The sequence below is a fragment of the Leptonychotes weddellii genome, unplaced genomic scaffold (genome assembly GCF_054177405.1).
Source record: "Leptonychotes weddellii isolate Sample4059 unplaced genomic scaffold, ASM5417740v2 HiC_scaffold_2176, whole genome shotgun sequence".
NCBI classification, from domain to species: domain Eukaryota; kingdom Metazoa; phylum Chordata; class Mammalia; order Carnivora; family Phocidae; genus Leptonychotes; species Leptonychotes weddellii.
The window spans coordinates 1-13645 of NW_027805615.1; the positions used below are offsets into that span (position 1 = coordinate 1).

The window sequence follows — 13645 nt, forward strand, 5'->3', positions numbered from 1 at the left end:
ACTGAGCTTGGTTGTATTAGTCTCCTAGGCCTGCTGTAAGCGAGGACCACGAACTGGGCGCTAAGTAACAGAAATGCACTGTCACAGCTCTGCAGGCCGCAGGTGCAAGATCAGGCTGTCAGCAGGTGTCAGCAGGGCTGGCTCCTTCTGACAGCCGGGGGAGGGGTGGGGGTGTGGAGAAGAATCTGCGACCTGCGTCTCTCCTTGCATCGGTGGTTGCTGGTATTCATCAGTGTTCCCCGACTGGTGGGTCTCTGCCTTCACCTTCACGTGGGGTTCTCCCTGGGTGTGCCTGTCTGTGCCCCAGTTTCCTTCTTGTATGAGGACACGGGCCCGCTCACTGACCTCATTTCACTTGATTACCCCTGTGAAGACCCTATGTGCAAAGAAGGTCCGTTCTGAGGTACTGGGAGTTAGGACTCCATGCCTTTTTGGGGGACACCATCCAACCCCTAACGGTGGTGGTCTGAGCTGGAGCAGGGGTCAGGAGACAGAGCAGGTGGAGAACAAGGACGGACGTTCAGGCCCTCTTCGGATGAGGAGCGCATCAGGCTGCCTGGAGCAGGACAGACGTTTGCTTTGACATGTCGGAGAGGGCCACATGGGAAGTGGGAGCAGGGGGAGTGCTTGGAGCAGGTGAGCTCCGTGTATTAAAATGTACTCCCCAGCAGCTGCACCCCCCGTGGCCAGCTGCTCCCGGGCAGCCAGTGACAGCTAGAACGTTCGCAGGATGCTGTCTGCCACGTGGTCTTAACGTCCGCGTACGCACACAGGTGTAGGAGACAGTAGGGAGACAAATCAGATGTGATCTACACAAACCAGATGCTCTGCGTTTTGTACTAGGTGGCTGTTAGCTCCACCCCGTCCTACGCTCACCCCGACCTACTTCGCTCCTCAACCACCCCCTCAGCTCTTGTCCCCTGGAGACTCCTCACGTGAATTCCACGATAGCAGTAATATTTCATCCCCGGCATCCTGTGTTCTCAGGGCTTCCCAGTACACGGGTGGTGACATCAGGGTGACCGTGGTCATGTGGGAGCACCATGTGCCAGGCCTGCCCTGGGCTTTACACACAGGATGTGTCAGGACGCCCTGCTGCCTCTCTGCGCCCCCCCCCACTCCCTGAAATGGCAGCAGAGACCCCGAGCCCCGTTTGACACATGGATACCAGGGTCCAAAGGGACTCCATTTGATTTGCTCAAATAGAGCTGGTATTTGAGTTTCCGCTTATTCCACCCCATCAGGAATAGGGGGTGGTGTTATTCCTGTTTTACAAACACAAGCTCAGAGAGGTTCTAGGTGACTCGCCCAAGGTCACACAGCTGAAAGGGGCAGGCTGGGGTTTGAACCCAGGTCTTTCTGACCCGGGGCAGTACCTGCTCATTCGTGACTCAGCCCACACACCTCTCTGCTGGACCTAAAGTAGCCACCGCCTGCCTAATCTCCAACAAGTGGGCCTGCGCGGTGTCCCCCCAGCACTTTGCACGGCAGGAAGTCACACATTCAGCAAATACTGATGGAGCACCGCACCCCCTCGCCAGGTTCTGCTCAAGGCATGGGGACCCAGGCACAACCTGTGTCCTTTGGAGCTGATGGTCTGGTGGGGGAGACAGTGAGCAGGAGAAGTGGGTAGGCTAGAAGGTGGTGAGGAGTGTTATAAGGGAAACTGAGGCAGAGAGGAGTGGCTGGGTGCACGGGGGGCACGTGGGGGGCTTGAGGAGGGAGGGGGTGTTGCAGTGTGGCGGGAGGTCGGGGTGGACTACCTGAGCAGGTAATCTCTGAGGTCACACTTGAGGGCGGGAGCTCTGCAGGCGTGTGGGAAGGCCCCCAGGACGAGAGGAGGCCAGCTGGGTGCAGCGGATGCGAGGGAGAGGAGCAGGAGGGGCCCGAGTAGGGAAGGAGTGGGTGCAGTAGGCCCGGAGGATGTGAGGCACTGTGGTTGGCTCCCTGGGGCCCCGCCGGGGCTCCATTCATCACGCATGGAACAAGTGAGTGGAGTCCAGGTGACTTGTGCTTCCTCCTGCCTCCCTGCAGGTGAACGAGCGGGTCCTGAACAGGCTCCATCAGGTGCAAAGGATAACACGGAGACTTCAGCAGGAGCGGAGGTAACCCCTTGCATGCCCCCCTGGGCCCCGTGCCTCTGCTCCAGCTGCTGTTTCCACCACCTCTCGCGCTTCTTGCCTGCTTCCTGTCCACCCAGGCCTTGTGGGAAGGGCTGAGCAAGGGCGGGGAGGCAGGTGCGCTCCCTTTGAACAGGATGCACAGCAGAACAGAAGCTCAGGATGTAGAGTCCCATGCTTGGTTTCAAGCAGTTTTGCTGTGTGACTCTCAGCAGGCGGCATCCCTCTCTGAGCCCATTTCCCGTCTCACGGAGGTGGCTCAAATCTTGTGGCTGCTGAGGATTGAACAGGAGCTCATGGGAGGAGCCCAGCCCAGAGCCTCCCGCCACGCGCCGTGTCCCCGTGTCTGGAATGCGCTGTGACCCGGCCAGTCCTCAGGCCTGCACTCACCTGACCCACAGGATGCGCCCGCCCTCAGGCACCTCCTTGGTGTCCAGGTCCCTCACTCACCTGCTCTCCCTGCTTCCTGGCCATTCCTCGCCCCAGCACCCCAGGGCTTGGCCCTGGGTCCCCCCACGTCCACACCTCCGCTCTCCAGCTGGTAGCCGCAGGTGGCGACTTAACCCGAGACTTCGTTAAAATTGAAACTTAACGTTGGTCACAATAAATTTTAATTCACTGGAGTGCAATAGAAAATCCTGTTCCTCGGTTGCACTGGCCTCTGTTCACGTGCTCGGCAGCCACCAGTGGTGATTTTTACCCAGACCAACTAAAAGGACGTTGAAACTTGCATTCCTCGGTGGCGCTCACCGCGTGGTAGCTCAGCCCTGACCTCGGCAACTGAGCTCGAAACCAAAACGGCCTCAGAAAGTTCCTCTGTGGCTGTCACCACGTGGCAGGGGCTCCGCGACAGCGACAGGTGGCCAGAACAGGACGTTTCTGTCCTCACAGAGGGTTCTGTGTCCGGAGCGTCACAGCACCGTGGTCCTTTGAATCCTGACTGCAGCTCTTTGAACTCTGTGCCCTTTGTCAGCCGCCTGCCGGACAGTGACTTCTGGTCACGTCACACGCAGGCACAGCTGACCCTGACCTCGCCCCCTGCCCCCGGTCCGCTCCACGTCAGAGAATGAACCCTCCCAGCTGCTGCTCTCTCTCTCACCTCCTCGCCTGATGCACCCTCAGAACAGACCCAGGACCCAGCACCCTGGGCCAAGGCACTCGGCCCCTTGCCCAACACCTGCCACGCTTACCCCGGCCTCCCTGACCCTCCCGAGGCTCCTGCCGCAACACTCTGGGTGAACCTTTTTTCCTGGTTGTACCGTTAGCCAGGATTCTCTCTCTCAGTCAAACCAAGAGAGTTTATGAAAGGGAAGACTGGCCTCTATGGTTAAAACATTGAAAGTTCGGGAAGGGATCTGCACGTGCTAAGCTTCCCCTAACCATACAAATCAGGGTGATTGTTTTTTGAACAGTCTATCTGGAGCTCAGCCCCGTGCATCTCAGAGTGTGGCCCCTGGACCAGGAGTCTTGGTACCACCTGGGAACTTGCCAGAAATTCGGGGGGTGGCCAGGAGGTCTTCTAAAATGTAAGACATGCCACTGTGTAAAAACAGTATGGCACTTCCCCCAAGTTTAAAAACAATTACCATATGATCTAGCAACTCCATTTGTAGGTATATCCCCCGGAAGAGTGGAAAGCAGGGCCACTGACGTGCCCGCCCATGATCATAACAGTATTCATAGCAGCCCAAACGTGGAAGCATCCGAGCATCTATCTGTGGATGGATGAACACAGTGTGGTCCACACGTAGGAGGACCATCCAGCCTTAAAAAGGAAGCTACACCACGAACGGTGAAGACATTGTGCTAAGTAAGCCAGTCACAGAACGACAAGTCCTGTGTGATTCCACTCGTGTGGAGACTTAAGTTCACAGAGACGGAGAGCACAGTGGTGGTTGCTAGGGGCAGGGGAGTGGGGAGTTGTTTAATGGGACCGTTTTACTTGGGAAGATGCAGAGAGTCCTGGAGACAGATGGTGGTGATTTTGCACAGCAGCGTGAATGTGTTTAATGCCACTGAGCTGGACACTTAAAATGGTTAAACTGGCAAGTGGTATGTTATGTGTATCTCATCACAAATTTTTAAAAATTCTTTTTTCAAAAGTAAAAAATAACTAACTAAAAAATAAGACAGACCAAGTCACTTCTCTGCTCCCAACCCCACATGGGGTCCCGCCAGAGTCAGAGCCAGAATTATCCTCCAACGGCCAACAGGGCCCTGTGTCAGAGGGCCCGTCACACTTTGCTCTACCAAGAACACCGCACACATGCTGCTCCCACCTCAGGGCCTTTGCACTGGCTGTCCCTTCTGCCAGAAATGTTTTTCTGCTTCTCCTTCACCTTCTCAATGAGACATCCCCCACCATCTTTTGAGGTTCCAGCCCTCTTCCAGTATCATGCGTCCTCCTTCCTACTTTCCAGCTTACTCTGTTTTGTTTGACTTGCTGATTGTCCCCCGAGTTCAGGAGGCTCAGGGGTTTTTGTGCGGTTCCCCGATGTATCGCCAGCACTGAGAACGTGTGGTGCAGAGCAGGTGCACACACTCACCTGGAAAGAGACTGCATGCAAAGCGCCCCGCCCAGGCGCTGGCTGCCAGGCAGCATTCGGAGCTAAAAACCCCCGAGGTTCTGGGCGCCTGGGTGGCTCAGTCGGTTAAGCGACTGCCTTCGGCTCAGGTCATGATCCTGGAGTCCCGGGATCGAGTCCCGCATCAGGCTCCCTGCTCGGCGGGGGGTCTGCTTCTCCCTCTGACCCTCCCACCTCTCTCTCAAATAAATAAAATCTTAAAAAAAAAACAAACCCCGAGGTTCTTAGAAGCGGGGACCGGGGGAGGCAGAGAAGGTAGCACCTGCAGGAGTGCTCTGCACCCATCTTGTCTTGCCCTCTGGTTACGGATAAGGACACCGGCTGACACCAGGACGTACGCCGAGCACTAGGAGATGCCCCCGCTAGCTGCAGTGTCACCCTCACGGCGATGCGCCCGCTCAGCGTTGTCCTGTCCTGTCGACTGAGCAGGAAACAGGTGCAGAGAGGTCCCCTTGCCTGGCCCAGGGTCCCACCGGCTGCTCAAGTACTTGGCACCCAGGACTCAGACTTGGGAGCTCCGAATCTTCTGGGTCTACAGGTCCAGGACCACCTTGGCTTCGGAGCTGGGGCTGGGCTGTGGGGTACCCCTTCCCCCACCACCAGACGCTGAGGTTGTGCCCCTGGCGGGCTCTCTCCGGACACAGGTTCCTCATGAGGGTGCTGGACACCTACGGTGATGACTACCGCACCAGCCAGCTCACCATCGTCCTGGAGGTGAGCACGGCCTCCCGGCGGGCTGGGGCTCAAGGGCCGGGGGGCTGGGCACTAGGATAGAGTCTTCCCCTACTGCCCCTTCTCCCCCCAGGACGAGGGCAGCCAGGGCACAGATGCTCCCACCCCCGGCAACGCTGAGAACGAGCCTCCAGAGAAAGAGGGGCTGTCCCCGCCCCGAAGGACGCCCGCACCCCCCGAGCCCAGCAGCCCGACCCCGGCTGAGGGGCCCAGCGGACGCAAGAGGCGGCGAGCGCCCCGGGACGGACGCCGAGCAGGAGCTGTGCTGACCCCAGAGCTGGCCCCAGTGCAGGTGGGACCAGGGCTCCCGGGTCTGGCAACAGTGCTGTGGGGGCTGGGCTTTGCAGAGCTCGCAGGCTCGGGGCTGGGGGGCTGGGGACGGGGCTGGGGACCGCTGGAGAAAGGAGGTGGGGCTGGAAGGGCTGGGGTGGGTAGGGAAGGAGAAAAAGCCGGGAAAAGCCAGGTGAGGGCTTGGGTGGAAAAGGAGAGAGACTTGGAGGAGGCTGGGGGAGAAGGTTGGAGCAGAGGGGGGAGGGAGGGTCAGGGACCGTGGGGGAAGGGAAGGCGGGAGTGTCGGGGTTTTCGCCCGGGTGCACAGAGGAAGCTGAGGAGTCAGAACTGAGGCCAGTGGGCTGCTCACGCCTGTTCCTTCTCTCCCCCAGATTAAAGTCGAGGAAGACTTTGGCTTCGAAGCAGATGAGGCCCTGGACTCCAGCTGGGTTTCTCGGGGGCCAGACAGACTGCTGCCCTACCCCACCCTAGCCAGCCCCCCCTTTGACTGACCCCCACCCCCAATAAACTGACCCCCAGAAACGCCTTGGCTACTCTCTACTGTTTCCACCTCTGATCACACACAAGCTCAGGTTCTGGGGCCGCTTTTCACATTTTATTGGCTCAGGGGAGGGGCCTCCTCCATGTCAGCGGAGGTGCTCACAAGTTCTTCAGCCACTCCAAGCTTGGGCCCTGGGGGTCCTGGGGGTGGCTGGGCACGTCGGGCATGTTCCCATCATCTCGGAGGGGCACTGTGGGGCAGGAGGGTGGGCCACTGAGACCAGCAGATCTTGGGAGGCCCATAAAGGCTAGTCTGTCAGTTCATATTCAAAGAGGAAGGGGGACCCCAGGGGAGAGGTGAGAGAGGGGACACAGAGAGAAGCAGGGAGATAGAGACCTAGAGGCACGGAAAAGCAGACACAGAATGACAAAAATCCAGAAAGGAATACAAATCTGGAACGACAACAGAAGCTCAAAAGTGCAAAAACAGGAAATGAGTTTCAGGGCACACGGATTAGATCTCAGAAGAAGAAAAAAAGTCCAGCCCACGCTGCAGATTCTCAGACCCCTGCAGAGGACAGACCTGCCCATGACCATTCCTCCCCCAGCACAGGGAGGTTACCCCACCCCCACTCCTGCTTGGGGCCAGCCCTCGAGCTCCCACTCACCTGGATAGTTGTAGGGCGTGGCCTGGTTGATCATGGTGGCGTATTTGGTGAAGGGGCTGAGGGTGGGCAGAATTACAGCTGTGGAGAGATGGGTGAGGCCCGTGGGAAGGTGGCTTTCATGCGGGGGTGGGAGGGGAAGGCAGAAGAAGCTGAACTTCGGCAAACTATGAGTCAAATACGTGGGGGGAGGGGAGCAGGGAGGTCCTGCCCCTCCAGGAGACCCCCTTGGCATTCCGGGATCCCCATTTATCAGCAGAAAGAGAGGGGGTGGGAGCCAGCAATTCAAGGAAACATGGGACCTAGAGGGCAGAGAGGAGGGAAGACATGGGGGTGGTCATGGAGTGAGTACATGAGTGTAGAGGTGATCAGGGAGCACAGGGTGGTGGGCGAGCGCAGTGTCTTGGGAATCTTCCCGAGGAATAACGAACTGTTACAAACCGAGGAGAGGGGCGGGGAGGGGGGGGTGGTTTGTAAAAGGATTAGTTGCCCGGAAATTACAGTGCACCCAGGGTGGGGGAGCCAGGAGTCTGGGAGGCAGGGGTAGGGGGTAAAAGCAATGTTCTAGGCCAGCACTGTCCGATAGAAAGACATGAGCCACGTATTTGGTTTTACACTTCTAACAGCCACATTAAAAATAAAGTTAAAAGATACAAATGAATTTCTAAAATTATTTAACCTGGTGTATTGGATGTGTGTATTTCCACATATAATCAACACAAAAGAAGCGGAGATATTTTATAGACACGTCATACTCTCTGCAACCCGGTGTGTACTTTGCATTAGAGCGAAAAGTGTACCAGCTCAATTCAGGCGAGCTCCGTTTCAGGCGCTCAGCGGCCAGTGCGGCCCGTGGCTGCCCTAAGGGACAGCTGCTCTAGAACCTCACCGCGGCGTGTGGCCTACAGACCAGCGGTACCGACAAGATCTGGGGACCCGGGAGATCTGCCCCATCCCAGACCTATACAATGACAGTCGCATCTTAACGAGACCGCCCGCACATTAAAGTGGGAGAATTCCTGTTCTAGAACAGGGGCCGTCAATAGAACCCCTGGGGGATTTTCACAGGATAGGATTCCCCAGCCCACCTCCACCCCACTCAGCTCCACACTGCACGTGCGGGGTGGCGGGCGGCCGAGGGTAAAAAGTGGGTGGGATTCGGACATTTTTGTCGCTCAGGTGTTTTTAATGCACAGCCTGGGCTGAGGACCTCTCCTCTGGGGGATCGTGCACCTCCTGGGTAGGTGTGTACGGGGTGGGGAGAAGGGGGCTCGTGAAGGGGTCATAATATCGGGGATGGGGTGGGCAAGGGGCCGTCGCGGGGGTGCCGACACACGAGGGGACCACAGAACGTTGAGGGGTACTGGAACGCTCGTGGGGAGCGACGGGACCTTGGGGGAGGGTGGGGGTGATGCACGCTCACGCACCGAGGCCCCCGATGGTGAAGGACGCGACCAACACCGGCTCCTTGGCCCAGGCATCCTTGAGGAAGGTGGCGAGTCCTGGGGGGGGCGGGTGAGGAGGGTCACTCCTGCAGGGGACGCCCCCGGTGACCTCTAACCCTCTCGCGCCGCCCCCGCCCTGGAGGAGCCCTCTCGCGACCTCGGCGTCCCCCTCCGGCCCGGAGCCCTCCGCCTCCACGAAGGCTCCGCGGTGCCCCAGCCCCGGCACCGCCGGACCCCGCGCGCCCTTATCGCCCTCACTTACTCCCGGCCATCTTGGTCGCGGCGGAGGCGGTGGCTGCGGCAAGCACGCGGAGCACTCTGGGAGTTGTGGTCCCCGCGCCGGAGTCCCCGCTCTCTGAGTCTGCGCGTGCGCCCTGGCACGGCACTCCGGTCCAGGGCGGGGACGAGGACGCGGAGCGCTCTGGGAGTTGTGGTACCCGCGCGCGAGCCTCAGCCGTCTGAGTCCGCGCGTGCGTACTGGCGCAGAACAGCTGTCTTGAAGCGGCCGCGAAAACGCAGAATTAAGTGCAAACCGGTCTTTTCGCCTAGGAGCCAAAGCCTGAGGCGTACTCCCCGTCTTCCAGCTGCGACCCATCCAAGGCGCAATGCAACAGTCCTCGTGTTAGAGTTTGCTCATGAAAGCCCGTTTTACAGATGGAGAAACGGAGGCCGGGAGAGGACAAATGACAGCTATCATTTGAGATCGCAGCTCAAAATCAGTTCTTCCTGAAGTTTTAACTCTCGTCCCGGAAAGGTTAGGTGTCTTCTGTGGATTCTCTCAGTGCCATATGTGACCTCTAGGGTGGCTCACTTTTTTTTTTTTTTTCTACTCACCGGGTCGGTCTCTGTCTTTACATCAGACTGGGAGCTGCTCTAGGGCAGTAATGGGGTCTGAGTCCTCTCTGTGCCCCCAGAATAGCGCAGCACAGGGTCTGGCACATAATAGGTGCCAGTTTTTAGTCTTTTTTTTTTTAAGTTTAATTGGTGAACGCAACTGGTTATGACTGCCCCTTCTCCCAGGTTTTTCCACAGCACCATGGGGCTGTGACACGGTAACCCAGAGGCCCCCGCTTCCCTCCTCCCTTCCTTAAACAGAGCTCTGGCTCTGACTTTCTGACATTGCATTTCCTGAGAAGTGAGAGGGCAGCTGAGCCCTGGCTCCTGCTTCTGCTCCAGCCAAGATCTGCCCGCCATGGCTCTGGTGCTGATCCTCCAGCTGCTGACCCTCTGTGAGCCACCCCACCCCCTTCTCCCTGGGTCCCAGGCTGGTTGGGGTGCAGAGACAGGCTCTGGGGACCTGGACACCCTGAGTAGGGAGGGGGAAAGGAAGAAGGCTAATGAGTCTCCCTGAGGGCAGGTGCTGGATAGTCAGGCAGCACTAGCTGAGGGTTCAGAATTCTAGACCAGAATAAGGGGACAGGACTTAGATCCTTGGGTCCTAACACAGAAGGACACATGGGTCCTGAATTCCTGTTCCTGGACAAGGAGAGAGTGGGGGCAGGATTCTCTGGGTCTTGAGGCAGGAGGGTGCGAAGGACCTGAACTCCTGGCGATAGCAAGTGTAGAGTCCTAGATTCTGATGTAGGAAGAGGATGAAGCCAGAACACCTGGGTCTCTGGGAAAGGAGGGAGCTGGGGACCCAGACTCCTGACCCCCGGGGAGGAGACATTGTGGGCTCAAATTATTGTCTCCTGGAAAAGGTGGAGTCCAAGGGTCTGATCACTGGGTGTAGAGGAAAGAGGGGGCTGGGGCCAGACTTGTGAAGTAGGTGGGGATTAAGAGCCCCGAGTTATGGCTACTGAGAGAGGACATATGGGTAAGATTCCTGTTTCTCAGAGGAAGGATTTAGATTTCTGAGTTTGCAATGAGGTAGGACTGGGAGAAGCCTAGGGCTTTGAAGAGACTTAGCTCCTCCACCTTCTACAGGGCCTCTGTGTCATGCAGACCTCACTTCAACTGGTGAGTAATATCTCCCATCCATTCACCTGTAAACTGCTGACAACCCATTTCCAACTATTCAGATTTTATTTTGGTGCTCAAACTCATCCCAGATTTCCATATTTCCCTCCCTCTCCTCCCTTTTTTCATCTTTTCCGTCCCTCCCTCCTTCCTTTCTTTCCTTCATATCTTACTCCCTTTAGTGACCAGTGTAGGTGAGTAGTGAAGACCATGAACTTTGGAGCTAAAGAGACCTAAGCTGGAACCCCACTCTCACCATATTATTCATTTACAACTTTGAACAAAACGCTGCTTGCTACTAGTTTCCTTCTCTGTGAAATGAGCTGTTGTGAGGATTTAATAAAATCATCCCTGGCTGGCTCAGTTGGTAGAGCATGCAACTCTTGATCTTGGGGTTGTGAGTTTGAGCTCCATGTTGGGTATAGAGATTACTTTAAAAAATAAAATAAAAGTATTATTTTTTTTAATCACATATGTAAAACCCTTGACTCAAAGCTTGGCATAGTGCAGGGCTCAAGAAATAGGACCTCAGGCAATGCCAAATTAACTCCCCTATTTGGAAGCCCATTTCCACAAGAGTAGGATCCTCCACCCTGAGATAGCCTTGAGTTTCTTTCCAGGTTTTCCAATTGGTGAGATCTCTTTCTCTCAAACCTCCCTCATGATACTACAACTTCAAATAAGAATCGCCCGGAAAACCACTGATACAATACCTTAGCTATCAATTTATTTTAAATTATTATTATTATTTTTTAAAGATTTTATTTATTTATTTCAGAGAGAGAGAATGAGAGAGAGCACATGAGAGGGGGGAGGGGCAGAGGGAGAAGCAGACTCCCTGCCAAGCAGGGAGCCCGATGCAGGACTCGATCCAGGGACTCCAGGATCATGACCTGAGCCGAAGGCAGTCGCTTAACCAACTGAGCCACCCAGGCGCCCTTAAATTATTATTTTTTAAATGATAAAGCTAACATATATTCATGGTTTAAAAAATGATTCCCAAAGGACATATAACCTCCCTCTTCCCCTTCCTCATCTTCCTTAAATAAGCTCTGAATCCTTACAAAAAGTTTCCATGCATTCAGACACATACATATATTTATATACTTCTTTGTTGTCTTGCCAAGGCAAAATTGATATTTCATGACTCACACTGTTCTGCATCTTATATTTTTTCACTTTACAATCTCTCTTGGAGGTGTTTCCGTATTATTATAACGAACTCTACATTTTTTTAACTGCTATTTAACATTTTCCATTGTATGGTTGGATTCTAGTTTGTTGGCCCTCTTGATGTATATTTAGGTTGTTTCCAGTGTCCTCTCCCAGCCCCATCCTAATCAATGCTTCAGTGAGTACTCCAACGTGAGCTTTTTGTGCCCACGTATGTACAGTTGTCTAGGGTGAAACAGTGGAATTATTAGGGCATGCCCTTTGTGTATTTTGATAGAAAGGGATGAACTGCCTTCTCAAAAGGTGCACTCAAGTGTACCTAACTACCTGTTTCACCATATCTTCACCCAAACAGAATATAAACCATTGTTTTAATTTTTGACAACCTGATAGGCAAAAAAATCTTACTGTTGTTTTAATTTTTTTTTTTTAATGATTACCAGTAACATTAAGCAACTTACCACCTCCCCATGTGTTTTCATCCATTGGACTTCCTCTTCTGTGCACTACCTGGTTCATATGTCTTGTCCAGTTTTCAACTGGGCTGGGTTTAGGATTTCTTTCTATACTCTTCATCTATGGGATTAATGAATAAGTCCTTTCTGCCAGTGCTATAGCTTTTTTTCTAGCTCCGTCTGTGTATTCTCATACACAACTTTAAAATTTTGCAGTCATCAAATTAGTTAACCTTGTCTCTTCTGAATTTTTTGTTTTATTTTTTAAGATAGCTTTCTCTTCCCAAGACAAATATACTTTCCTATATTTTCTTCTAATACTTTTACAGTAAAACAAAACAAAATAAAACAATGTAGGTCTTTAATTAACCTGGAATTGGTTTTGGGGCATTTGGTCTGGAATTTGGTCTGAGGTAGGGATACCACTTTTTTTTTTTTTTACCCAAATCAATAGCAAGTTTTGGCAACCACTGAAATATGTTGACTTTGTTACAAATAGTCTGAAGAGCAATTTACAAGTACAGATTTCTGAGACCCAATCCCTTGACATTACATTTAAAAACCATGGAGTAAACCTCAGGAGTTGCCCTACTACTCTAATTTGCAGCTAGTCTTGACAATCTTTGACTGGGGTCCAGCATCTCCCCTATTTTACAAGCAGGAAACTAAGGATGAGAAAGAGGCAGGGATTACCCCAGCTGATTCTCTCCCCACCCCATCTCCTCAGGCTCCCAGGAATCCCATGGCCCCAGTAGCCCTGTTTTTTCAGTCCCCCCAGCCTTATACCCCAAGCCAAGGATGGGGGCTCAGCCTGCTGCAATTGTAACCCCTGGGGTCAACGTGACCTTGAGGTGCCAGGCACCTCAACCTGCCTGGCAGTTTGCACTCTTCAAGTCTGGAGAGATCACCTCTGTGCTGTACCGGGATGTGTCCATGGAGCTGGCAGAGTTCTTCCTGGAGGAGGTGACCCCAGCCCAGGGGGGCAGTTACCACTGCTGCTACTGGAATCCAGGCTGGAATCTGGGTGTCTGGTCCCACCCCAGTGATACGTTGGAACTGCTGGTGACAGGTGAGGTCCTGGGGCGGGGGGAAAAAGAAGGGACTTTGGGGTGTGATGAGGGAGGGAGAAGGAGGGACAGAGAAATACAGGGAGAGAGATACTGAAAGAGACATACAGAAACAGGCTTGTATAATGACCCAGAGCAAAAAGAGCTACGTGGGGAGAGAAAGAGAACCAGAGAAACAGGTGATTCTTAACCAGGGACGATTGTGCCCCCCAGGTGAACCTTCTGGTAATATCTGGGGACATTTTTGGTTGTCACTACTACCAAAGATGCTGCAAACATCCAACAATGCACAGGACAGCCCTCATCCTCACCCCATACAACAAAGAATTATCCAGATTTATCCAAAATGTCACCAGTGAAGTTAGGAAACCTTGGGAGAAACCCAGAAACACCAGAAGAAACAATTCCGGAGACGCTGCCTCCGAGATCCAGGGTAGTGAAACGCACAGGACGGGGAGATCAATACAGGGACACGGAGAGAGAATTTTAGTTAGGCTCAGGCCAAGAGAGAAAAGGGAACAACCAGGGAGAGAGAGGCAGAGACACAGAGAAAGGTGCACTTGGGGGCGAAGACACAGGGGGAGCCAGGGACAAGGATGCAAAGGGCACAGAGACCGACACGGAGGCAGAGAAACTGTGGGAGACACTGGCAGAGATAGAGACAGCGGGGGGA

The 13645-nt window shown here is 54.3% G+C and overlaps 3 protein-coding genes across 3 annotated transcripts; 2 read left to right on the forward strand and 1 right to left on the reverse strand.

Annotated features, from left to right (window-relative positions):
- Nucleotides 1-184: 184 nt before the first annotated feature.
- On the forward strand, nucleotides 185-6250 carry TFPT (TCF3 fusion partner). The gene is made up of 5 exons (XM_081810293.1): nucleotides 185-246; nucleotides 2035-2105; nucleotides 5350-5419; nucleotides 5511-5729; nucleotides 6100-6250. Exons 3-5 carry the CDS (start codon nucleotides 5357-5359, stop codon nucleotides 6217-6219), a joined length of 402 nt encoding a protein of 133 aa, XP_081666419.1. The 5' UTR covers nucleotides 185-246; nucleotides 2035-2105; nucleotides 5350-5356; the 3' UTR covers nucleotides 6220-6250.
- Nucleotides 6251-6301: 51 nt separating this feature from the next.
- Nucleotides 6302-8706, reverse strand: NDUFA3 (NADH:ubiquinone oxidoreductase subunit A3). Its single transcript, XM_006737240.3, has 4 exons — nucleotides 8581-8706; nucleotides 8301-8375; nucleotides 6877-6954; nucleotides 6302-6459 (listed from the first exon to the last, which is right to left on the reverse strand). The coding sequence occupies exons 1-4, from the start codon at nucleotides 8588-8590 to the stop codon at nucleotides 6368-6370; spliced, it is 255 nt and encodes an 84-aa protein (XP_006737303.1). The 5' UTR covers nucleotides 8591-8706; the 3' UTR covers nucleotides 6302-6367.
- An 88-nt stretch (nucleotides 8707-8794) lies between these two features.
- On the forward strand, nucleotides 8795-13638 carry LOC145718779 (osteoclast-associated immunoglobulin-like receptor). The gene is made up of 3 exons (XM_081810294.1): nucleotides 8795-9547; nucleotides 10245-10277; nucleotides 12633-13638. Exons 1-3 carry the CDS (start codon nucleotides 9511-9513, stop codon nucleotides 13067-13069), a joined length of 507 nt encoding a protein of 168 aa, XP_081666420.1. The 5' UTR covers nucleotides 8795-9510; the 3' UTR covers nucleotides 13070-13638.
- Nucleotides 13639-13645: the final 7 nt, after the last annotated feature.

Coding starts and splice junctions, on each gene's coding strand:
- TFPT (XM_081810293.1), top strand. CDS start 5,357: ATGAGGGTGCTGGACACCTACGGTGATGACTACCGCACCAGCCAGCTC. Junction 5,420..5,510: donor AGCTCACCATCGTCCTGGAG/GTGAGCACGGCC, acceptor TTCTCCCCCCAG/GACGAGGGCAGCCAGGGCAC. Junction 5,730..6,099: donor CAGAGCTGGCCCCAGTGCAG/GTGGGACCAGGG, acceptor TCTCTCCCCCAG/ATTAAAGTCGAGGAAGACTT.
- NDUFA3 (XM_006737240.3), bottom strand. Junction 6,955..8,300: donor CTTCACCATCGGGGGCCTCG/GTGCGTGAGCGT, acceptor ATCTCTCCACAG/CTGTAATTCTGCCCACCCTC. Junction 6,460..6,876: donor CACGCCCTACAACTATCCAG/GTGAGTGGGAGC, acceptor CCTGCCCCACAG/TGCCCCTCCGAGATGATGGG.
- LOC145718779 (XM_081810294.1), top strand. CDS start 9,511: ATGGCTCTGGTGCTGATCCTCCAGCTGCTGACCCTCT. Junction 9,548..10,244: donor CCTCCAGCTGCTGACCCTCT/GTGAGCCACCCC, acceptor CACCTTCTACAG/GGCCTCTGTGTCATGCAGAC. Junction 10,278..12,632: donor TGCAGACCTCACTTCAACTG/GTGAGTAATATC, acceptor CCATCTCCTCAG/GCTCCCAGGAATCCCATGGC.